This window comes from Aythya fuligula, chromosome 2 (assembly GCF_009819795.1).
Source record: "Aythya fuligula isolate bAytFul2 chromosome 2, bAytFul2.pri, whole genome shotgun sequence".
In the NCBI taxonomy this organism is placed as follows: domain Eukaryota; kingdom Metazoa; phylum Chordata; class Aves; order Anseriformes; family Anatidae; genus Aythya; species Aythya fuligula.
The window spans coordinates 15,845,431-15,869,658 of record NC_045560.1 but is presented as its reverse complement, the minus strand read 5'-3'; the positions used below and the strand labels follow the sequence as shown (position 1 = coordinate 15,869,658).

Here is a 24,228-nt window from a genome sequence, read left to right as displayed (position 1 = left end):
GTGGTACTGCTTCCTTTTAAAATTTAATTTCTTTACCCATGGAATATCTCTGTGGTTCAACCAATTCCTGCTGGAGTCGTGTGGAATCTGTATTTTGGAACAAATGTTGTCCTTACGTGCATTTCTTCTAAATACAGAATTTGAAAAAAAGCTGAACAAAAACTTCCTCAAATATATTAAGTTGGTGGGTGTGTGGTTTGTTTGGTTTTGTTTTTAATACTCGCTCTTCTTTTTGTGAAATGTAATATTTCAGCTGGAAAAGAAAAAAAGGAAATCCTGGGGCCTGAAGCTCAGACAGATGAAGTAGGATGTACAGGTATTTGTTTGTTAATCTGAGTCCCTTAATAATAAAGTGCTATTGAATTTTGGCTAGGTTAAGTATCCCTGTGAAAGCCTTGAAGATTTTCCCACCTCTTTATAAATCACTTTGCTCTTCAAAACGTAAAGCTTTACCTTGTGAGTGCTGTTTTAGCCAGCTAAGTCCAGGTCTCCTCACCCTAGAGGGGCAGCAGAGCAGTGCCTCCACAGCAGCTTGTGTGCTAACAGCTTCAGCAACAAGAGCAAAAGGAAGTATAACACTGATGTTAGATGTAGAATACAGCTACAGCTCAATAGATAGCGTTTTAAACCTAATTAGGAGTATAATAAAATAAATCCAAGCTAGTGATTTTCTTTTAAACTCCTCTATTTTTACCGATTATGCAGAAAGCAAAATAAAATTTGGATCTTCAGGTTCAAGATCAAAACCAGACAGATGCCTTGTCGTTTTGTTATATTCTGCTTTGGTAATGTTGAAAAAAAATTAATATATAACCTCTCCAGTTTCTTAAGATTTTTATGCATCATTTTAAAGCCCTTAACACTAAGGAGTTTGATATTATCAGGGTAAGCCTTATTTACAAAAAAAGGTAGATGTGTTAGACTAGTTTCACTCATTTTTGTTTGCAATAAAAGCAGGTCTTCTCAAAAAAAGTACAGAGAAGTACCGTATAGTACATTAGTCTAAACATGAGAAAGACTGTCTTGTCTAATAAAATGATTGTGTCAAATTGCAAATTGAGTATGAGACTTCACACTGAGAAATGAACCATAAAACTTCTCCTTCCTATTAAAAATATACCTCACATTTTTAACAGTGGAGGAAATCTGTCATGATTTAGTGTGTCACAGACAGCTCTTGCAGAATGTTCCACAATGGTAAAAGTCTCTATGAAAAATGTATTTAGGCAAACATGTGCTGGCAAATATTTATTGTACAACGCATGAAGTAACATATTTAATGTATTATTTGTTAACTTCGAAATAAAGGTTTTTAAATAAATTGTTCATTGATTTTTTTCCTTAAGTTTTTAATTGGAAAATCTTGAAGAATGTTAACTCGATCTGAAACCTGTATGACACCCATTTCCAGCTCCAGAGAGCAAGCCACTCAAAGTTCAGGTTTGGTGTGTTTTAGCCAGCCAAATTGTTATGCAGAATTTGAACATCCTCTGGGCTTGCACTAATGAACAGGTCTTAAAGTAACATTAAAAAATATGACCTGAAGGCAACAAATTGACTTTTTCAAATGTAGGAGCCGAGACTTTAAGGCTGTATTTCAAACTACAAGGACTAAATTGTGATTAATATTGCATTCAAGAATTTTAAGGAAGTTGAAGGGAGATAAATGTAAAATGATGAAAATATAGTGAAGTAAAGAAACCAACTGTATTTTCAGTCAGTTTTTTAAATATTGTTCTGCCACTGTTTCTCTGTTTTAAAACTTGGCATATTCCTATATCTTAAGGAGCTTGACCTATACTAGTATTTGTAAAGAGCTTTGTAATCCATGGATAGAGGGCGATTTCGAAATGTGAATTATTGAATCTCATATATGTTCTTTTTAAAGTCTTCATTTGACATCTTGTATGTTGTTTTTTTACTTTTAGTAAAAGAAGATGAATGTGATTCTGATGCAGAAAATGAGCAAAACCATGACCCTAACGTTGAAGAATTCCTTCAACAAGAAGATACAGCTGTTATTTACCCTGAAGCACCTGAGGAGGACCAGAGACAAGGCACACCAGAAGCTAGTGGTCAGGATGAAAATGGTAAATGTGCCACGAGCTCAGTTCTTTCAGAATAAGTTGTACTAAGTACTTGACCCCGAAGTTCTGTTGTCTTTCAAAATACAACAACGCATACACACGTAGCTTTTGAAAAAAAATATAATAAAATTTTAGTTAAATATAATCATAGAATGGCTTGATTGGAAAGGACCTTAAAGATCATCCAGTTCCAGCCCCCTGCCATGGTCAGGGACACCTCCCACCAGACAATGTTGCCCAAAGCCCCATCCAGCCTGGCCTTGAACACCTCCAGGGATGGGGCATCCACAGCTTCTCTGGGCAACCTGTGCCAGTGCCTCACCACTCTCTTAAGTGAAGAATTTTCTTCTAACCTCTAATCTAAATCTCTCCTCTTTTAGTTTAAAACCATCCCCCCTTGTCCTATCATCTGCCCAAGTAACAAGTTGCTCTCCATCTTCTTTAAGTATTGAAAACCTGCAATAAGGTCTCCCCAAAGCCTTCTCTTCTTCAGGCTGAACATCTCCAGCTCTCTCAGCCTTTCTTCATAAAAGTCCTCCAGCCCTGTGATCATCCTTGTGGCCCTCCTCTGAACCTACTCCACATCCTTCTTGTGCAGGACTCCAAGTGAGGCCTCCCAAGGGCAGAGCAGAGGGGCACAAGCACTTCCCTTGCCCTGCTGCCACCCCTCTGTTGATGCAGCCCAGAGTGCAGTTGCCCTTCTGAGCTGCGAACTGCAAATACTGATGAGGTGATGGGATCGTCATGCAAAAAAAAACACTACAGCTTGATTTTGTGAAACTAGACATGCACTATGATTCAGTAGTATGGGTACCTAAATGGTAATAATCTTCAGTAATTGGAAATAAAAATGAAGCTTTCATAAATCCATTCAGTAACATTATATGAAAGAACAGAGCAAACATTTATTAAATGCAATGAGTCTGAATCAAGAGAGGATAGTTTTATGTAAGAATAATTTAGGGGGAGATATAACATGTTTCTTTTCATTTTATATTTCTCAACAAAATGCCCAAAAGAATGTACTAGATAGAAGTTCTTTTATTAGATAATTGGTCTATGACAGAATTTGTTGGATTTTTTTTTCCTTAAAAGACAGCAACAGACAAAAAAGAAATACTGCTTATACAAAAATATTTCTGTGAAATAAGGCAATTGCCTGTTGTTATGCTTCTTAATGGAAGCCCGTTACAAAATACTGACTTTCAAGTAGACTTTGAAAATATTGTTTCATATTGGAATAGGAAGTTTTTATTTTATTATGACTTTTCTTTGCTCTTAGGTAACTGTCCAAGCTTTATAATTCTATATGGTACAAATCAATGCTCTATATTTTGTTATTTTTAAATAATAAGGATAACTAATAACCAGTAGTGTTTTAGATTTAGAAAAAGAAAAAATATCTACTTAAAGAAATTTTAATGCTTAAAATGTGCTTCTGAATGAGATGTCAAGAGAGACTACGTTTATTTCTTCATCATGAAACACATACTTGAAGACAAATCCTGTTCAGATTGGTTTTGCATTCTGCACTGCTTTTTGACATGGTCAGTTTTCATAATCTGTGAAAACTCCAGAGTTTTAATCAGATTGTGTTCCTTTAGTGAGTGTATTTAGGATTTTCAAAAGAAAATAATACCCTACATAAAGGATTTAGAGATGTTGTGTTCCAGTTGTTTCAAAAAATGTACACGTTTGAACATAAAAACATTATAGTGGCTGTGTTACTGTACTTGAGTCTAAGGGAGAGCAATGAAAGGGACAATACTAACAAATTTATTCTGTTCTTTCAGAGAGTTTATGGTAGAAGAGATTCTAGAAAAGAAAAAAAAATAATTTAAAATATTTAGTAAATTTAGGCTGTGTACCTGCCTACTTATATACAGAAGCAGAACATGAATTTCTAATAATTTGTGTTTTACTTTTGAGGTTTTGCAAAATTCAAATAAGATACATGCTCAACAGTAGCATCTTAAAATTATAATTTAATTAATTTAAAATTTTAATCTCTGGTTGCAGTGGCACAGATTGTCAAGTTAGCTTTACAGACTTGCAATATGATTTCCATGTAATCATTAAAAATACAAATTTATATTAATAATTTAAATTGTACCTACCTAAGTAGGTTTACAGGAAACTGTTCTGAAAATCAAGATGCTGAACAATGTTGGTCAAAGTTTTAATTATTTGGAAGAGAAAATGCCAAAAAATGTCTTGATACTTGCTAAAGATTTACTCTTCAAAGCCAGGAGACTGGACAAGTGAAGTCACAGAGAATTGGAGTCCTTGGTAATGGGCTTTGCAAAACCATTGCCATTTCAACATTTGCTCCAATGGAAACAGAATTTAACACACTTTTGACGTTTCCCCTGATTTGGATCTATGTTGGATCTATTCTTTATATTGTGTGAATGGAGTTGTAGATGGAAAAAAATCAATTGAAGGGAAGCATACTATATCCACACATGTGGGGATGTGCTCGTTTTTGGAAAACGTACCAAATCTGGGAAAACAAGAAACTTAAACGGCTAGAACTACACCAAAGTAAAAACAGTGAAATGTGAGCGTTACCTAGCCCGTTCTCATAAGGAATGAAAAAGATCCTGTATGACAGAGAAGGTGTTATTTTTAAGTACTAATGAAAACTGGTGTGACTCTTCCTTTTTTTGTTTTGCAAGACCAATTGCAGTAAAAATAAAGTCAGTAAATTCCACACAAACAAAAGGAATTGCCACTTTATAGAGCATATAATCAATCTATGGAAATAACTGCTGGAAGAGGTCATGAAGATAAATAATTCAGAAGTACTTTAGAAACTACTGGTTAATTTTAGGAGTATTAATAATGCTTATAGTTCAGCAACTTAAAATGACAATCTGTACAAATTTGCACCTCATGCTTCAGATCACAAAATGATAATCTGTGAGGACGTTCCACCTTCCCCTCCTGCTTTCACTTATCACAGTGGATAGGTGAATCAACACAAAATTTGTTTTCCCTTGAAGCATGGAAGGTTAGGATGGTCATTAGAGGATACCACACCTTATAAATAGTGCAGCAAGTACAGCAAACCCTGCTTTTAGGTAAGCACATTTTCATTAATCTGTGAAGTGAGATGTAAAGTAAGAATCTCTGAGAAAAAAAACAATTCTAATGTAGAATCAGTTACTATATATGGGGCATAAACATATGCCTGGTAAGAAGAGCTGGAGTTAAAATTTCATAAATGGTGACTTCTCAGAAATATTCTTGTCAAATTACTATTCAGCTTTAATTTGATTTCACTTTTTACTGTACTGACACAGAAGTGACTTCATGAAAGCCAGAAGAGTAAAATCCATAGGTTGTATTGAAATCATATTTATGGCATCACATTTGATAGCTCTGTCACTTATCCCCTTCTCCTGCAGACTATATGTCCTACTACCAGGTGCATATCTGTGTATAACTGTGAGATTATAGACCATGTTTCTATTCTCCTTCCTCTTACAATTTTGTGTTAAGAGAAAAAAATTGTTCTCTGCAGGATGCAAATACTGTTTATTCCTTAGGAACTGAAACTGGATGGCCATTAAATGTTTTAGTGCTAGACATAACTTGTAAACATGATTTCAGGGTTGCCAGTGATTGGGCTGGCCAGGTCTACAGAGATTACTGGATCTTCAACTACGTTTTACAATTTTCAGAGTACTTTTTAATCCGAAGTACATGTGCAGAAGCTCTGGTGCTGTGTAGCAAAGTCCGACAGACTTAGGGACAGAGGTGTGGCTCGGCTGGGTGTCATTGTGCTGACGTCCTCCACAGCACACTGGGACAGCTGTATCATGCTGCAGTTAGAAATGTAATACCTGTGGAAAATATATAAACGGTCATTATTCCTTTTCTAAAACAGATGGAGCTTCCTAGCAGCTGCGTGTTTTTTTTACAATTACAATCAGCTTAGGTAAATTCAGAGCAAACAGTTTATTTAAGTACGGTGTGTTCTCTCTCCTGTGTAGGAACGCCCGATGCATTTTCCCAACTGCTCACCTGCCCGTATTGTGATAGAGGGTACAAGCGTTTTACCTCTCTGAAGGAACACATCAAGTACCGCCATGAAAAGAACGAAGATAACTTCAGCTGCTCCCTGTGCAGTTACACCTTCGCCTACAGAACCCAGCTGGACCGCCACATGACGTCGCACAAGTCGGGACGAGATCAGGTAAGTGCCACGGGGCTGGAGGACTTGCTGCCTTCTGCAGCAGCGCCGTGAGCTGGTGTGTGAGCAGAGATATCCGCACAGAGCATGTCAGATATTCGACTCAGAGTATTCGCTGGCTGGCGTCCCAATCCTGGAGCATTTACTGAAGCTTGCTGATGAAGTCAGACTTTCTCCCCTGCTATCAGAGGATGAGATGTGAATTCCTGTGCTTTCATTCATCTACGCAGTATAATTGGGTTTGAATTTTAGTATGTTTTTTTTAGTGCTTCATTGTATTTACAGGTGATTAGGTTTTTCTGTTCATCGCCTAACATTACATAAGAGTCATGACTCAAATTTAATCTCACATCTTTAGCGAAATACTTATATTTTTCTTCCATATATCCTGTTTGGCCAATTCAAAATCGAGTGTAGCCATTTTTGCCCTGAAGAAACAATCCATTGTGTTGATTCATTTGTCTGAACTGTGAGATACAATTTCTAAATATGGCCCATGCTATAAGACAATATACAAAAAATTGTTCGTGCATAAATTACAGCGTTTCGACACTAAATAAAGCAATAGAAAGGGCTAAAAATATTCTGAGCTTGTTTTCTCTGGTTCACTGGTTAACCCAAGGGCATGGTTCCTTGAACTGCCCTGGTGAGCTGGCTTCCTCATTACTACTGAGAGACCTGAGGTTTCCTTTCCCTTCCCTTCCCTTCCCTTCCCTTCCCTTCCCTTCCCTTCCCTTCCCTTCCCTTCCCTTCCCTTCCCTTCCCTTCCCTTCCCTTCCCTTCCCTTCCCTTCCCTTCCCTTCCCTTCCCTTCCCTTCCCTTCCCTTCCCTTCCCTTCCCTTCCCGAAAGCTGTAACATCCAATAGAAAAAAGGAGATGCTCTTTTACGTATTGCTAACCCCTGTTCAACGAGCTATTACTAAGTCAAAGAGTTCAACAAGGTTAAAACTGTAGTGTCCTTCTTTATATCTGAGCGAATACATTCAGGAGAAGTTTTTACAAAAAGTAAGGGCGGTCTAGTGGCAAGGGTTTTACTGTTTCACAGGGTTTGGAATAACCTCGCCAGTGTGTTCTGGCAGGGCAGCTCTTGTTTAATCACAAGTATTTCCCCTGAACAATCCATTTCTGCCATGCTCTCTTATTGGCTTGGCTTCCACTTTAAAGCTACTATCATCTTATATACAGCTTACAATTCTGACTAAAATATATGAGAGCTTTTTGTAAAGTCTCATTGCTGTAAGCTACCACTTTTATTTTACATTTTTTCAAACCAGAAGCCCAAAAGTAGAAGAATGAAGTACTTGGGAGGACTTCCCATTTTTGCATATAGTTTGGAAGAAAAGAGAAAAAATATCGAGGGAATAAACAATCTCAGAAGAATTGCTAGAAAAGGAAACATTGTGTTGCTGCAGGAAATGTTTGGTATTTTAATGGGCTTATGCTTCTGAAGGACATGACTGCATTTGATAAGCAGGAATATTGTTTCTGTGAAGTATCTGGAACTTGGTATTCACCAGGTTAAATGTGATTTTCTAGAGCCATAGCCAGAACTACAGCAGTGCAGATACTTGGTTAATTTGAAATGCTTACTTGTTTATGTTATTGTCACAATGTTGTCATGTCATCAGATTTGCTGCATGCACACAGTTACATCGTTTGTGTAATGGAAAATTGAATTTTATGTGTAGTAAAGTATAGGCAACGTGGCCATGGATCTTCTACAGCAACATCTTCAAAACTTAGTGTTTCCTGTTCTTCCTTATTCATAAAGGACGTACCTGAAAGCATGTGACAGCATGTGACAGTTTTATAACTGGCAGCAGTGAGCAAAGATAATTTCTAGTGTAGTGGAGGCAGCGGAAGAGGTAGGTGCAGGCTGTGCCTTCCTCTGAGGAAGGGGCAAACATGCCAGGCTTTCTGGCTGCTTCTGCTCCAGCGGAGAGCTGAGCACTGATCCTGCACCTTCTCCTCCACCCCCCTCTCCTCTGTGTCCCCAGCTTTCCTCGTACTGCTGTGCACTTGCTCTGGCACCAGCTAAGGGTTAGGAGGCAGCAGTGGTGGCTGTGTATCACCTGCTTTCACGTCTGATGCCCCAAAGAGACGCAGCATGGATAAATGCTTCCTGTGTTTCGTTTTTCTTCTCATCAATCTACAAAGCACCCAGAGCTAGTCTGTTAAAATTTCATATTGCCGTGAACACAGCTGACAAATGACCATTCTAGAAGATCATTACCAAATCGTCTGTGAAAGACCACCAATTTAGCTGTGACTCCTATTTTCCAAACAACTTTTCAGGAGTCCCGTTAATGCTTTCCTTTCTCTAGTGTGAAGAGAGTGGACTTGTGTCCAAAGCACAGTAAATATTTGATGCAGAGCTCTGTTAGTGGCTACTTACAGACCTTAAGGACGATGTTTCTTCTTTCAGTCCTAAAAGAAATGCAGAGGATTATGGTCTGAATGCTGAGGTTAAGTCTTAATGAACAGGAAACAGCAGTTAAGTACAGTGCATTAAACAATATATCACACATCGGAGGCACAAAAAGATAGATTTAACACTACTGGAAGAGGAAAAACATTTGAATCTCAGAAAATGAAGGTGGAAGTATCACAGATGGTACTTCAGAGAAGATTCATGATTTCTCAGTTAGTTCTAAAGAAGATTCTGCAGTGTACCTCTTGAGGATATCCCAGATTTAAAATAAATAAAAAAAGCACAGGAGGAACAGTGATAAGAGAAAGCTGAATAAAGAATGACAAACACAAGAAGGTAAGGCAGCACAGATGGAAATGCTACCTAGCAGAAGGCTCAAAGCATTGAAAGCAGCTTACAGCTGTAACCAGGAAAACAGAAAGACTCGTTACAAATTTGGTAAAAGAAACGTGAGCTTCCATGCCAGGGAAGCAGCACATTGAATTTTAAAGACTGGAGCAGAAATATTTTTGACAGCTTGAATACGTGCAGTAATATTTAGTATTAGTATGTATGTAGTCCAGCATCTGCAGTAGCTGTTTGCATGCTGAGATCCTTTAACTTGCCTAATCTCAAGTCAAACAGCAGTAACTGATTCTCTGCAAGCTTAAGTAAATCCTGACACGGTTCCCCAGGCTCGGTGAAGCTGGGTCATTACAGCACAGTGAGTCAGCCACAGTCTTCTAGAGCATCATCTCCAACGTACATAGTGAAACAAAGCTCGGAAGATGTGTGGACTAGCAAAAGATAGCTGACAAACCTGGGAACAGGGGTCTAATCAGGGTAAATCGGAGTGGAGACCTCAAGGCAGAGACTTGGAGAAGGCTGAAAGGAGAGGACACGGAGGTGGAGCTGAGCAGGATCTGCTGAGAGGTGAAAACTGCAGCTTAAACAAATGCTTATCCCGAGAGAAGCGCAGAATTAGAGTACTTGGAAACAATTTAGATTATCTTGTTTCAATTTGTCTTTGGTTAGCATCTGTATCATGTAAAGTAGGACAGGGTACGGAACAGGGGGCTTGAACATTTGGACAGCACACCTCAGAGTCCTCACACTCCTCAGCCAGCAAACTCTCGCAGCTAAACGTTCTCAAAACCATCGCTCATAAATCATGGCAGGAGCACCACCCTGCCTTCCTATCCATCTCCCCCTTCTCCAGCAGAGCTCTCGGCCCCCAGCAGGCTCTCGGGGAGAAGTCCCAGGGCTGGGTGGGCAGAGGAGCCCCTCTGCAGCCTCCCGCAGGGGAGGTGAATGCGCATCAGCTGCTGCCTGCTGGCTGCCCGCGCGCAGGCTGTTCCCCAGGGTATGTGAATAGCTCTGCTAATGAGTTTATGAAAATACTCGCCCAAGGTCTGCAGCTGCATCCAAACGGTGGTAGGGCACCTCTGCAAAGTTAGCTCCGCTTAGAAAGGAGCTGCTGCTGTTTTAAAGAGACAATTGGTTGGAAAAAGCACTCCGATTGCTCTGCTTCGTGTTGGCAATCAAGCAGCTCCAAGGCCTAAATCACATGCAGTTGTTGTCTTGAAAAATGCACATTCACAGATTCATAAAGTTTGTAAAAAAATTAACTTGAGCATATATACATTACGTACATATATACATATTTCACATATACAGTCCATAGACTTACCTGCCTTTCTCTGCTTTTTTTTTTTCCTAAGGTATAATGAAAAAGCTATATTAAAAGTAATTTGATTAAAATTTGAAAGTGCTTGACAATAAATGCTCCCAAAAGGCAAAATATAACAAAAATAATTACACAGCTTCAATGCGAACAGTGAAGAAATGTGATGTTGTGTGCTTGGGAAATCTCTCGATATTTATTTTAATTGAGTTTTTTGCATTTATTTTGAGAATTAATTGTGACTGAGAGTGCCTTTGTTGTCATTGAGCCATCTTCTCTTGAGCAATCCTGTGGCACCATTACATAAAGGAATCCAAGGCCAACAGTAAGCACTGGAAGCATGTAAATGGAAAAATCAAGTCACCTGATTAAACTTTAAACAGGCTTTTATATGCTTTAATGTTTCTCTATTCTGTGTGACATATTCTGTGGTTGGTGGGCTTGGGGTTTTTTTTGTTTTTTTGCTTTCACAAATTGAATTAGCATAGATCTTGGAAGTTCTTACTCATATACAAGCTTCACCTGAACTTAGGAGAAGGGGCAAATACTTTTTTTCTTTTTACTGTACCAGATTTATTCTGAAGATACACATGGTTCAGTTTTAACCTGACTTCTGATTTGTTTCTTTTTCATGCATAACACATACCACCTTCAGTCTCTTAAAATTATGATTGATTATTTTCAGTTTTGTATTGCATTTTCTCTGTTACAATGTGAAAACACGAGTTTTTTTCCAATATGCTGTTCTGTGCAATAATGTTAATTTTTTCTTACAGAGACATGTGACGCAGTCCAGCGGTAATCGAAAATTCAAGTGCACTGAATGTGGAAAAGCTTTTAAATATAAACATCATCTAAAGGAGCACCTACGAATCCACAGTGGTAAATAAATCAAGCATTGAATTATGTACTAATGTTACCATTCCTACATTTTATAGCTTTGATGAGATATCAGCCTTGTCAGTCCAAGTTTAAAATACGGGTGTTTGTTTTTTTTTCCTCTGCGATTCTGCACCTACTGACTGCAGCCTTCAGCTGTGTGCAGAAAATAAGTAGGATAACTCAAGAGGATTTACAGTTGCAGCTTGAGCTCTGACACTTAAGGAAAACTTCACTTGTGACAGAAGAAATGGGGGCATCCTTCCAGTCCTTTTCACTGGTCTGGTTTTTCTCAGTGGTTGCAGACCACTCTGCATGTTATGAGCCTTGCTAGAAAATTTTAGTTGATAACAATCAGGACATAACAACTGTGCTTCCTCCTGTGGCTGTGATTTTCATCATTCCACAATGGTGATGTTAAAATAGCCTTAAGACACAGGTCTGAAATTGTGATACACTGTCACAACAGTTTCAATTTGTAATAAATTAACATGTAGTATCGTGTATTAATATTCATTATGTTATATAATAAGTATACTCTGGTCACTCAGAAGAGCTTCTTATTTTCTCTCTTTAACCCAAATGTACCCACTAACAGTAAGTCTGAAAACAGGGTGTTAGGCCATCTTTTCCCTCCTTATTGGTTGCTCGGCCATAATAATAGCAATTAAGAGCACCTTACTCAGAAGTCTTCCCTCAGCAAACATCAAATTCATTTCATTTCCACAGAGTACTGGCATCTATGTCTGTGCATGGGAAAGCTTCAGCCAACGCAGTTTTCATTCTGAAGAAAGCCAGCTGTTCTGGCTCTTTCCTTTTCCTCTGTAACACATATACCCTGAAAAGTCAACTCTGTGGGTGTAACGATTGCATATTTGTATGCATCTTCCTGACCATTTAACCTGATACTCATCTCTGAAGGCAAACAGACATTGGTCTTATGCCTCGTTCTGGTTTCCCTTTACCTAAACTTTGCTTGTTTATATTCAGCTGATGAGCATTACAGGAAAATACAGATATTTTGTATTTGTATTTGCTGCAGTAAAATGCAGCTCCTTATTTAATTATGATTTACATTTTTGCCATTTGTGTTTTTCTTTGGTTAAACATATTCTGCTTTTTTTTTCCATTCTGAATTGTTTAATGCTGCTTCTGACATTAGTAGTATTGCTGCTGGAATGGAGTTTAATGAAATCTGCAAGTATCGTGTAGACTCATTCATGTCATATGTAGGCAGTTACTGGGAAATACCAGAATGTATCATGGTCATGTGGGTGCCATCCTTTGTCTACTACTTGACCACAGTTGAACTTATCAGAGACCCTAGAATCAGAGCTAGAGATGACATAATAGCTTTTGGTGTTCAGTTCACTGTAAAGGATTTTTTTCTGTAGGACTCTTTGAGAGCTAATTTTGGTGTATTCTTTTCTGTTTACTGTGCTTGATAAAGTTGCACCGTAACCTGATGAAACATTGCATGCACTTTTTTCTTCTTTTTTTTTTCTTTCTTTTTTTTATCTTTAGGAGAGAAGCCATATGAGTGCCCAAACTGCAAGAAACGTTTTTCCCATTCTGGTTCATACAGCTCACACATAAGCAGTAAGAAGTGTATTGGTTTGATGCCCGTGAATGGTCGAGCTCGGACAGGGCTCAAGACGTCTCAGTGCTCCTCCCCTTCCCTTTCTGCATCACCCGGTAGCCCAGCAAGACCACAGATACGACAAAAGATGGAAAACAAACCCTTGCAAGAGCAACTTCCTGTTAACCAAATTAAAACTGAACCTGTGGATTATGAATTCAAGCCCATAGTGGTTGCTTCAGGAATTAATTGTTCGACCCCTTTGCAGAATGGGGTTTTTAGTGGTGGTAGCCCATTGCAGGCAACCAGTTCTCCTCAGGGTGTGGTGCAAGCTGTTGTTCTACCAACAGTAGGTCTGGTGTCTCCCATAAGCATCAACTTAAGTGACATTCAAAATGTACTTAAAGTGGCAGTGGATGGTAATGTAATAAGGCAAGTATTGGAAAACAATCACGCTAGTCTTGCATCCAAAGAACAAGAAACAATCAGCAATGCATCTATACAACAAGCTGGCCATTCCCTCATTTCAGCTATCAGTCTTCCTTTGGTTGACCAAGATGGGACAACCAAAATTATCATCAACTACAGCTTGGAGCAGCCAAGCCAACTTCAGGTTGTTCCACAAAATCTAAAAAAAGAACACTCTGTTCCTGCAAACAGTTGCAAAAATGAAAAATTACCAGAAGATCTTACGGTGAAGTCTGAGAAAGATAAGAACTTTGAAGGAGAGACCAATGATAGCACTTGTCTTCTTTGTGATGACTGTCCAGGAGATCTTAATGCACTTCAAGAATTAAAGCACTATGAAACGAAAAATCCTCCTCAGCTTCCTCAATCCAGTGAAACAGAAGCTGAGAAGCCTGACTCCCCTGCCCCATCAGAAACTGGGGAGAACAACTTGTCTCCTGGTCAGCCACCTTTAAAGAACCTTTTATCGCTCCTAAAAGCGTATTATGCATTAAATGCACAACCAAGCGCAGAAGAGCTTTCAAAAATAGCCGATTCAGTAAACCTACCACTGGATGTGGTAAAAAAGTGGTTTGAAAAAATGCAAGCTGGACAAATTTCTGTGCAGTCTTCTGGACCATCTTCTCCCGAACAAGCTAAAGTAAGCAGCCCCGCAGATAACGATGATCAAGCAGCAACTACAAATGTGAGTGAACCCCAGAACAGTACGAGTAATTCAGAAAATCCGGCCGATAAAACAAAATCTCAGACTTCATCAGGGGGATCAACTCTGAATGGTTCACGCAGTAGCACGCCATCCCCATCGCCACTAAACCTTTCTTCATCACGAAATTCACAGGGTTATACGTACACGGCAGAGGGTGTACAAGAAGAGCCACAAATTGAACCTCTTGACCTTTCGCTACCAAAGCAACATGGAGAACTATTGGAAAGATCTACCATAACTAGTGTTTACCAGAACAGTGTTTATTCTGTCCAAGAAGAACCTTTGAACTTAACTTGTGCAAAAAAAGAACCACAAAAGGACAACAGTATTACAGACTCTGATCCTATTGTAAATGTAATCCCACCAAGTGCCAATCCCATAAATATTGCTATACCTACAGTCACTGCCCAGTTACCTACAATTGTTGCCATTGCTGACCAGAACAGTGTTCCATGCTTGAGAGCTCTCGCTGCCAATAAGCAAACCATTTTGATTCCCCAGGTGGCTTATACGTACTCTACTACAGTTAGTCCTGCAGTTCAGGAAACACCACCAAAACAGACCCAACAAGCCAATGGAAGTCAGGTACTGAAGTCTATGTGTTCCTCTGCACTGTATGTGATGTGTTCATTCTGTACCCGTACTAAACTAATAGAAAAATGTTAAATTAAATAAAATGTAAACACAAACTGTCCCGTTTATTCGGTTTGACTGTTAACAGGTAACAGACGTCACCATTAACACCTTTGCAAAGCTAGTCAGCTCGGTCAGCTGGAGTCTAGACTGACAGCTGCAGTCTAGTTCTGTGCATGGACAAGTCAATTCCTCACTAAATTGTGCCATTCAGAAGTGTCTTCTTGAACAGTAGTGCTCAGTATTTTAAAGACAGTTTAGTTCTCCTGATCAAAAACCGAGGTAAAGCCGTGGCTTAGATTCCTTATCTCCTCTTTCCCCACATCCAGAAAATAAACCATTTGTAAGTTCTCGCTATTCTTTTCACTCTGCTGTGCTTTCTTAGCTTGCAGAGTAGCTGAATTCATCCTTCACAATAATGGCACTTTAAACAAAATTCCGAAGCATTTTCAAATGGAAGTAGGGTAGGTATTATCTTCGTCATGCACCACTCCTGTACCCTGATCGGTTCCTCCCTGGGTACCTCTAGATGTGATCTAACCAGGGTTAGATTTTGGGCTGAGAGATACCAATGTATATGGAGGTAGAGACAGAGCAGAACTGAACTGACTTACATAGAGACTTAGCATTTCTAATTAAATCTTAGAAATTGGCCATTCGGCATTTTATACAGGTTGCTGTATAGCCAGAGACTGGGGAGCCATGAAGATTGACAGGGCTGCTTATGTGTTAGAGTTTAGGAAACCTCAAAAATATGAGGCAGCTAATACGTACATTTTAATACTCAGATTTGATAATACACGACAAAATTAATTGTGAATGTTGTGATACTATCAGTAGAAAATACTATGCTACTTACAGGTGAGCTTTAACACTTGAAATGCTTAGGAATAGGCTACAGTTACAATATATGGACAACTTTTTGTTAATAAAACATTTGAAATCCCCCGTATCTTGTTTAAACTAGATTTTTGTTAGATTTATGAGGAGAAGGGTGGTCAGTTATGTAAATTCAAATGATAAATAGCTTTTTTGATAACTTTGCCAAAAAATCTTCCATAGAACCTGTGAAGTAGCAAAATATGGGGGACAAACATTCATTCAAAAATGCAGCTCGGCATCTAATGGGCTCTTTTACCTTCCTAACACTTCTTAAGGTATTTTACAGCTCTATAATCCTTTCCTTCGTAACATTGCATGTATTTTAGGGGCCTTAAAATATGATGAGCCAGTGTAGCCTAGACCTGGCCAACAATCAGGTTTGGATATGATTACAGTCATTCGACCTGAGAATTCTGCATCTGGATGATGGCAAGGACTGCAGCGCAGATAGGTGCAGTGAAAGATTTTTTTTGACAGTTTAAGTCTAAACAATTTTGTTTGGCCACTTACTGGATGGAATGAAAATAACTGTGTGGCTTCAGCTTACATTTTATAAATCGTGTGCTGCATTAGTGCATTTTTTTATTGAACTCAACCTTTTTTTTGTAATTTTTCTTAAGGATGAAAGGCAAGACACTAGCTCAGAAGGAGTATCGAATGTAGAAGATCAAAATGATTCTGATTCAACACCCCCAAAGAAAAAGATGAGAAAGACAGAAAATGGGATGTATGCATGTGATTTATGTGACAAAATATTCCAGAAGAGCAGTTCATTATTGAGACATAAGTATGAACACACAGGTACGTACTAGGATATGCAGTTGCAGATCATTATTTTATTGCTTGTGGGTAACTGATAAGCTCAACTGGAATTCAGTTCACAGAAAATGTTGTAAGAGAAGTATAATAGTCCTTATTACCATCTGTGCCCAGACTTCTTTAGAAATCCATGTTTTGTAAATTTGTTTCACAGAACTGTAGTTCTATGTTTCTTAAATTTGCAAGATCTAAACCCTGAATAGAAAAATGGGGATTTTCTTCCATCTGGCTCATGGACAATCATCTGCACACCACAATCTATAGTCAAGGACTTATTATGTCTAATTTACTTTGTCTGGTTTTAAATTAAGAAAGAATATATGTACATATATTATTTATTTATTAGAAAAGGGCCATATATGTGTGTGATACGTCACATGAAAGCCAGCCAGGCTACAAAGGATTCTCAAAGTAAGCCAAATTTGTAGTTATCTGAAGTTAATAGACGTTCATGATATGTAGAATCTAACCCCAAAGGAAAACCTTTGTGGCTTTCATTTTTATTTCTAATTTTTCATAATTGTTCCTTTTAGCTCCACTTCTGCTATCCTTAGTCTTTTTTTTTTTTTTTTTTGAGTAAGTGTTGCTGTCTTATTTCAGTGATGTCTTCAAAAATCTCTTTTCCTCCTGGTTAAGTGCCTATATTGTCTTTCTGCATATTAAATATTTAGTTCATTGTACTTAAACACAGAATTAAAAAGATAAAATGCTCCCCTTTGTCTTTAACATTTGATCAAGTTTCCCAAGTTGTGTTTGTTAAGATATCTTCTATTTTCATACCTTCCCTGCTCTGAGACTCTTAACTTCTCCCTTTCATAACACAATTTTGCTTTCTGTTCTGCTTTTATATTAAATGTTGAGTTCAGAAATGCTGCTTGTTTGACATAATTTGACAGGGAGCGCGACCAGAAAACTGCTGTCTCATTGTCTGTATTTTTTTATGTCTGGGTGAAAGCTGTGCAAAGTTGTTTTGCCTAACAACTTTGAGTGTTGAAATCAAAATAACATAACTAGGTCCGTGCTGCCTTTAAAAGAGTCTCTAAAAACAGCAGCAGAAAGGCAAGTAGTAGAGAGGCAAGTAGAAAGCTGGAAAAAAGAGCAGAAAGAGAACTCAGTCAAAGAAAGCAGATTTTTTTCCAGTTGATATACTGGAAGCAAGTTTTATATGTAAGATACCCATCTGTGCCAGAGAATATTTTAGAATAGTTTTCCTTTTACCTATGACATGCTACAAGGACTGGTGCACAAAAGTTAACATAAAAGCTTAGTTGATTTAAAATTTCCATCAATGGAGATGTGTTAAAATGGTTTTGAGTCTGAATAACATTTAATGCAAGAAATATTCCTCATTTTCTAATCTATTTATATTCATTTTTTGTGCTCAAAATTGAATCTGAGAATATTCTTTTATGTTAGTTTTCATAGAATTATAGAATCATAGAATATCCCAAGTTGGAAAGGATCATCGAGTCCAACTCCTGGCACCACACAGGTCTACCCAAAATTTCAGACCATGTGACAAAGTGCACAGTCCAAATGCTTCTTAAACTCTGACAGGCTTGGTGCAGTGACTACTTCCCTGGGGAACCTGTTGCAGTGTGCGAGCACCCTCTCAGTGAAGAACCTCTTCCTGATGTCCAGCCTAAACCTCCCCTGCGTCGGCTTGACACCGTTACCGTATGTCCTGGTAACTAAAGAGAACAGATTAGTGCCTGCCCCTCCACTCAGTTTTACATCCTTTTTGTACTGTGGTGCCCAGAACGGCACACAGTAATTGAGGTGAGGCCGCACCAGTGCAGAGTAGAGCAGGACAATCACTTCCCTCAACCGACTAGCGATGCTGTGCTTGATGCACCCCAGGATACTGTTGGCCGTCCTGGCTGCCAGGGCACACTGCTGGCTCATATTCAACTTGCTGTCAACCACAACCCCCAAATCCCTCTCTGCGGGGCTGCTCTCCAACATCTCATCGCCCAGTCTGTACGTATAGCCAGGGTTGCCCGGTCCCAGGTGCAGGACCCAGCTCTTGCTCTTGTTAAGCTTCATGTGGTTCGCCCTGCTCTCCAATCTGTCCAGATCTCTCTGCAAGGCCTTTCCACCCTCAACAGAGTCCACAACTCCTCCAAGTTTAGTGTCATCAGCAAATTTGCTCAGAACACCTTCTAGTCCTACATTCAAATCATTTATAAAAACATTGAAGAGGGCTGGCCCTAAAACGGAGCCTTGGAGGACCCCACTGGTGACCATCCGCCAGCCAGCCATTTACCACAACCCTTTGAGCCCTGCCTGTCAGCCAATTGATCACTCATCAGATGGTGTTTTTGTTTAGCTGTATGCTGGGCATTTCATCCAGTAGGATCCTATGGGAAACTGTGTCAAAAGCTTTACTGAAATCCAAAAAGATCACATCAGCTGGTTTCCCTTGGTCAACTAGATGGATGATCTTATCAGAAAAGGAAATAAAATTTGTTAGGCAGGACCTACGCCTCGTGAACCCATGTTGGCAGGGACCAATGACTGCATTGTCTCCTAGGTGCACTTCAATATCTTCAAGGATCATCTCCATAATTTTACCAGGCACTGACATGAGACTGACAGGCCTGTAATTGCCAGGGTCTTCTTTCTTGCCCTTGTTGAAAATTGGTACAACATTTGCCAGCTTCCAGTCTACTGGGACCTCTCCAGATTCCCAAGATTGTTGAAAAATAATTGAGAGAGGTCCCACGATGACATCAGCCAGCTCTCCCCATCAAGTAGTGGACCTATGTTTTCTTTGGTCCTCCTTTTTCTGTTCACATACCTAAAAAAAAAAGCTGTTTATTGTCTCCCACAGACCTGGCCAGCTTCAGCTCTGATTGGGCTTTGGCCACATGAATTTTCTCCCTACAAACGCGAACAGTGTCCCTGTATTCCTTCCACATTGCCTGACCCTTCTTCCAGCAGCCATACACTTTCTGCCTAAGCTCCAGTAGAAGATCCCTGGTCAGCCAGGCCGGCCTTCTGCCCTGCCTGCCTGCCTTCTGATATTTTGGAATTGCCTGGTCCTGTGCTTTGAGGAGGCAGTGCTTAAAGACTGACCAGCACTGATGAACGCCAATGCCTTCAAAAGCAGGGGACCTTGCTAACTAGTTCCCTGAGCAGCCTGAAGTCTGCCTTCCCCATATCCAGGGCTGAAGTTTTGGTAGCAGTTTTCCTTCTGTCACCAAAAGTTTTTAGCTCAACCACTTCATGGTCACTATGACCAAGACGGCCGCCAGTTGCCACGGTCCCACAAGACCCTCTCTTTTCTCCAGCAACAGATCTAGGAGAGCGCCTTTCTTAGTTGGCTCCCTTAGCACCTGCACCAAGAAGTTATCATCTAGGTGCTTTAGCAGCCTCCTGGACTTGCTCGTGTCAGCTGTGTGGTGATTCCAGTTGACATCTGGCAAGTTGAAGTCCCCCATAAGGACAAGGGAAGTTGATCTCAAGGCATCTCTTAGTTCTGCAAAGAATAACTCATCAGCTTTGTCATCCTGGCCAGGTGGTCTGCAGTAGAGTCCTACAGTGACATCCCCTTTATTTGTTCGTCCCTTAGTCCTTACCGGAGGCTCTCAACTTTGCCACCACCAACTTGAAGTTCCACACAGTCCAGCCCCTGCTTCACATACATCACCACCCCGCTGCCTCGCCTACCCTGCCTATCCCTCCTGAAGAGCCTGTAGCCATCTACTGCAGCACACCAGGACTCATCCCACCAGGTTTCGCCTATGCCAATGATGTGGGACTGGGCCAAGACTTCTAGCTCGTCCATTTTATTCCTCATACTGCATGTGTTTGTGTAGAAGCACTTCAAATGTGCCTCCCTTCACACAGCACTTTGTGGAGCTGACCAAAGGACCTCACTAGCATGCAGTCCCTCTTATTCTAGTGCACCATCCCTTAGCTCATCACCATCGGGCCTGGTTTTATCCCCTTCCCCCTTCAACTCTAGTTTAAGGCCCTGTCTATCAGCCCCACTAACTCCTAAGCAAAAATCCTTTTCCTGCCCTGACAGAGGCGCATCCCATCTGGTGCCAGCAGGCCCGGTGTCGTGTAGACCTTCCCATGATTGAAAAACCCAAGGTTTTGCCAGTTGCACCAGTCCCAAAGCCACATATTAATGTGACAAGTCTGCTCGTCAACATCGATCCCCCCTATTGGAAGGACAGAGGCAAACACAACCTGTGCCCCTGAACCTTTAACTAGTGGCCCCAAAGCCCTAAAGTCCCTTTCAATCGCTCTTGGACTTCTCCTTGCTACCTCGTCATCACCAGCCTGAAAAAACAGTAGCGGGTAGTAGTCAGTGGGCCATACCCGGAGAGTGACTTTCCTAGCAACATCTCTCACCCGAGCCCTAGGGAGGCAACAGACTTCCCTGTGGGTTGGGTCTGGTTGGCATATCGGGCCCTCTGTCCCTTTCCGAAGGGAGTCCCCCATGACGATAACCCTTCTGTCTTTCTTGACAGAAGATGTAGTGATGCTGGGAGTAGGTTGCCTGGCCTGAGGCACCCTCGCCAGCTGGGACGGGCTTTTGTCTACATCGGTGTTCTGACTGTTGTGTTCTAGAGCCTTGTACCTGTTACATGAGGGTAATGGGAAGGCGAGGTGGGCAGGGACAGGCCTCGCCTACCACCCCGAGCGGGAACCTGCTTCCATTCCCCATCTTGGCCTAGGTCCCCTCCTACTGCCTGGCAGGATGAGGGAACTTTTATCTTCTGTGTAGCAGGAGACACTTGTGCTGTGGCAGGCTCATGAGTCGGTCTCAGAGAGGATTGAGTCTTCAGGAGAGAGCTGCCAGGTCCTGAAGGGTCCTGCCTCGAGTAGCCTCGATGCCGAAAAAAAGCCCTGACCACCTCAATCCCCCTCTCCACTGCAGAATGCATCTGCCCCGGAGCCGATCACCTTGGCTTACTTTTCCTAAGAAGCTTAAAAATTACCTTTGTAATTGTATCAAGATACCCTTATACTCTTATCCTTTGGCCTCATGCAGGATACCCAGACTGATCATACTAGGAGCAGAATGTCTTGTTAAATAAAGTTATTAATTGTTGGTAATACATTCACCAACAGCATTTTATAATGAATGTGTCAGTACAATTTTTTAAAATGCTAAATACAAAATGTCCAATTGTTTGTGCTTTATATTCTAGGTAAAAGACCTCATGAGTGTGGAATCTGTAAAAAAGCGTTCAAACACAAACACCATTTGATCGAACACATGCGACTGCATTCTGGGGAAAAACCCTACCAATGTGACAAATGTGGAAAGCGTTTTTCACACTCGGGGTCTTACTCTCAACACATGAATCATCGCTACTCCTATTGCAAACGAGAGGCAGAAGAGCGTGACAGCACAGAGCAGGAAGAGACGGGACAGGAGGTCCTAAATATTGAGCATGTTGGTGCCAGGGCATCTCCGTCGCAGATCGACTCGGATGAGAGAGAGAGTCTAACCAGGGAAGAAGAGGAAGACAGTGAAAAAGAGGAAGAGGAGGAGGAAGAAAAAGAGGTAGAAGGACTTCAGGAAGAAAAAGAATGTAGAAAATTACAAGAAGTAGAGGACGAAGAAGAAGAAGGGAAAACTGAAGGTAACAAGAGTGATGAAGTTGTAAATCAAGAAAGCAATGCAGAAACAGAAGTTATACAGAATAATGGGCAGGTGTCAGAAGAAAAAACAAATAAAGCTTAAATGATAGTTTTTTCTATAAGGAAAAAAAATTGGTAATGAAGTTCATTCTATATTATACATGCTTTTCATGGAAACGCAGTAGCCTGCATACTGTGATTTCTGTTCACTACTGTGTAAAAAAATATATATATAAAAAAAAGAAAAGAAAAAAAAAAAAGAAATCCAGGTGTGCCTGAACCTCAAACTTAGTAATTTTTCACACAGTTTTCAAAGTTAGGAACAAGTTTGTAACATGAAGCAGATTAGAAAAATACAGTGACTCTGGAAGCAAAGATTTAACAGGTTGTAGGAAACCTGATTTATTAGACAAGCATCTGGCATTGTTTGTTTTATCAGTATTAATTTTCATTCTTGAGTTGATTAATTTTTAAGCTGTACAATTGGGAGAGATTTTTATGATTTTTTTTTTTTTTTATGGCAAAACATTTCCTAAAACCGCTTCAGTATTTTATTATGTTTTTAAAATGTGAGAACTTCTGCACTACAGAATTCCCTTTTGCAGAAACCTATAATGCAGTTGCAAACAGTGCTTGGCTACCTTTGTAAATTCAACCTAGAAGGTAGCGGTTTATAACATTAGATGTTGTAGTAGAGCATATTATCATTTAAAGTGTATTGTTAGCCTTAAGAAAGCAGATGATAGAAGAACTGAAGTTTCTTACTCATGTGGTTAAAAATGTAGTTGAAAAGATTGTTGTTGAGTTCTGATTGCAGGGACTAACAGTGTTAATACTGGTAAGGACAGCAAAGTCGTCAAAATCAGTGTTTGTAATTGTGTTTTGAGTATGTAGTAACAATATGAAGGATATGATATGAAGCTTTGTATCTCCTTTGGCCTTATGCAAGACCTGTGTGCTGTAAGTGCCATTTATCAGTATTACGAAGGCTCTAACCAGCCTTTATCCAATGTGTGGCCTACAATAACTAGCATTTGTTGATTTGTATCAAACTTCTAATCATGGGGAAAAAACACTTAACCATCAGAGAAGTAAGAACACTGGTATATTTCATTATTTAATTATTTGGTGGTATTTTGGGTTAATACCTGACTTGCAGAATTTCTCTACAATAATTACAAGGGAAATTTTCTAATCTGCTTTATTGCTTTATTGGTTTACTTTAATTTCAGACACATACATGACATGTTATCTGGCTCATAAGTATTTTCAAATGTTAGTTATTATGGACCCCATTTATTAACAATGTTAGCTGATTTTTACCTATCAGTATTATTTTATTTCTTTTAGTTTATAGATCTGTGCAACATTTTGTACTGTATGTCTTCAAACCTGGCAGTATTAATACCCTTCTTACTGACATATGTACCTTTTTAGTTTTAGAAAACTTTTATATTTATGTGTCTTATTTTTATATTTCTTTATTTATTACACAGTGTAGTGTATAATACTGTAGTTTGTATTAATACAATAATATATTTTAGTATGAAAATTTGGAAAGTTGATAAGATTTAAAGTAGAGATGCAATCGGTTCTCTTGCATTGAGATTTGATTTAACAGTGTTATGTTAACATTTATACTTGCCTTGGACTGTAGAACAGATGAATTAAAATGGGAATGTATTAATTTTACAATTGCAATCAATTCATTTTACCTTTACCCAGTTTTTAATATAAAGCTCTTAAATTTTGAAATTCACTGTGTGACTAATAGCATGATGCTCTGCAGTTTTATTAAGAGATTAGCCTAACCATAAAACTCTCATTTCCTTAGTAAGCCAAATTAGAATAATCTTATAAACAGTGTTGGGAACAATGTTTAACATTTTTGTGCCAATTTGTTCCTGTATTCATGTATGTATGTTACGAATCTGAAACTTCATTTTTAAGTTCCTTGTTACATCATGGTCATTTTCTAGTTTTTTACCAGACTCCCCATCTCACAATAAAATGCGTCAACAAGTCTGACTTACTGTCATTATTCTGGTAATTTAAAATAATTGTTTTAAATTATTTCTGCGACGTTACTCAGGCATGGTTCTTGTTTCAGTAGAGATACTGGTTTCAACTGTATGTAAGGAGCGTATAAGTGAAAGAAATGTTTGACTGTGTGCACATAAAGGGATCGCTACATTAATTTCTTGATTTTTCAAATGTTAGTAGAACAACTAAGTCTTCAAAACAAATCATATATTTTTGTAAATTTTTCCTCCTTGATC

General features: G+C 39.4%; 1 protein-coding gene across 3 annotated transcripts in view; it reads left to right on the top strand.

Moving 5' to 3' along the window:
* The window catches only part of ZEB1 (zinc finger E-box binding homeobox 1), a 125,866-nt gene extending 101,889 nt beyond the window's left edge, over positions 1-23,977 (top strand). For 2 of the 3 annotated variants that reach the window (XM_032182963.1, XM_032182964.1), the window contains exons 3-9: positions 254-316; positions 1,929-2,090; positions 6,086-6,288; positions 11,156-11,261; positions 12,783-14,596; positions 16,147-16,327; positions 21,514-23,977. In XM_032182963.1, coding sequence (XP_032038854.1) covers positions 254-316; positions 1,929-2,090; positions 6,086-6,288; positions 11,156-11,261; positions 12,783-14,596; positions 16,147-16,327; positions 21,514-22,052 — 3,068 coding nt within the window. In that variant the 3' untranslated portion in view covers positions 22,053-23,977. The remainder of the gene's footprint in view (positions 1-253; positions 317-1,928; positions 2,091-6,085; positions 6,289-11,155; positions 11,262-12,782; positions 14,597-16,146; positions 16,328-21,513) is intronic. The other variant, XM_032182965.1, reaches the window with a different exon arrangement.
* The last annotated feature ends 251 nt before the right edge of the window (positions 23,978-24,228 follow it).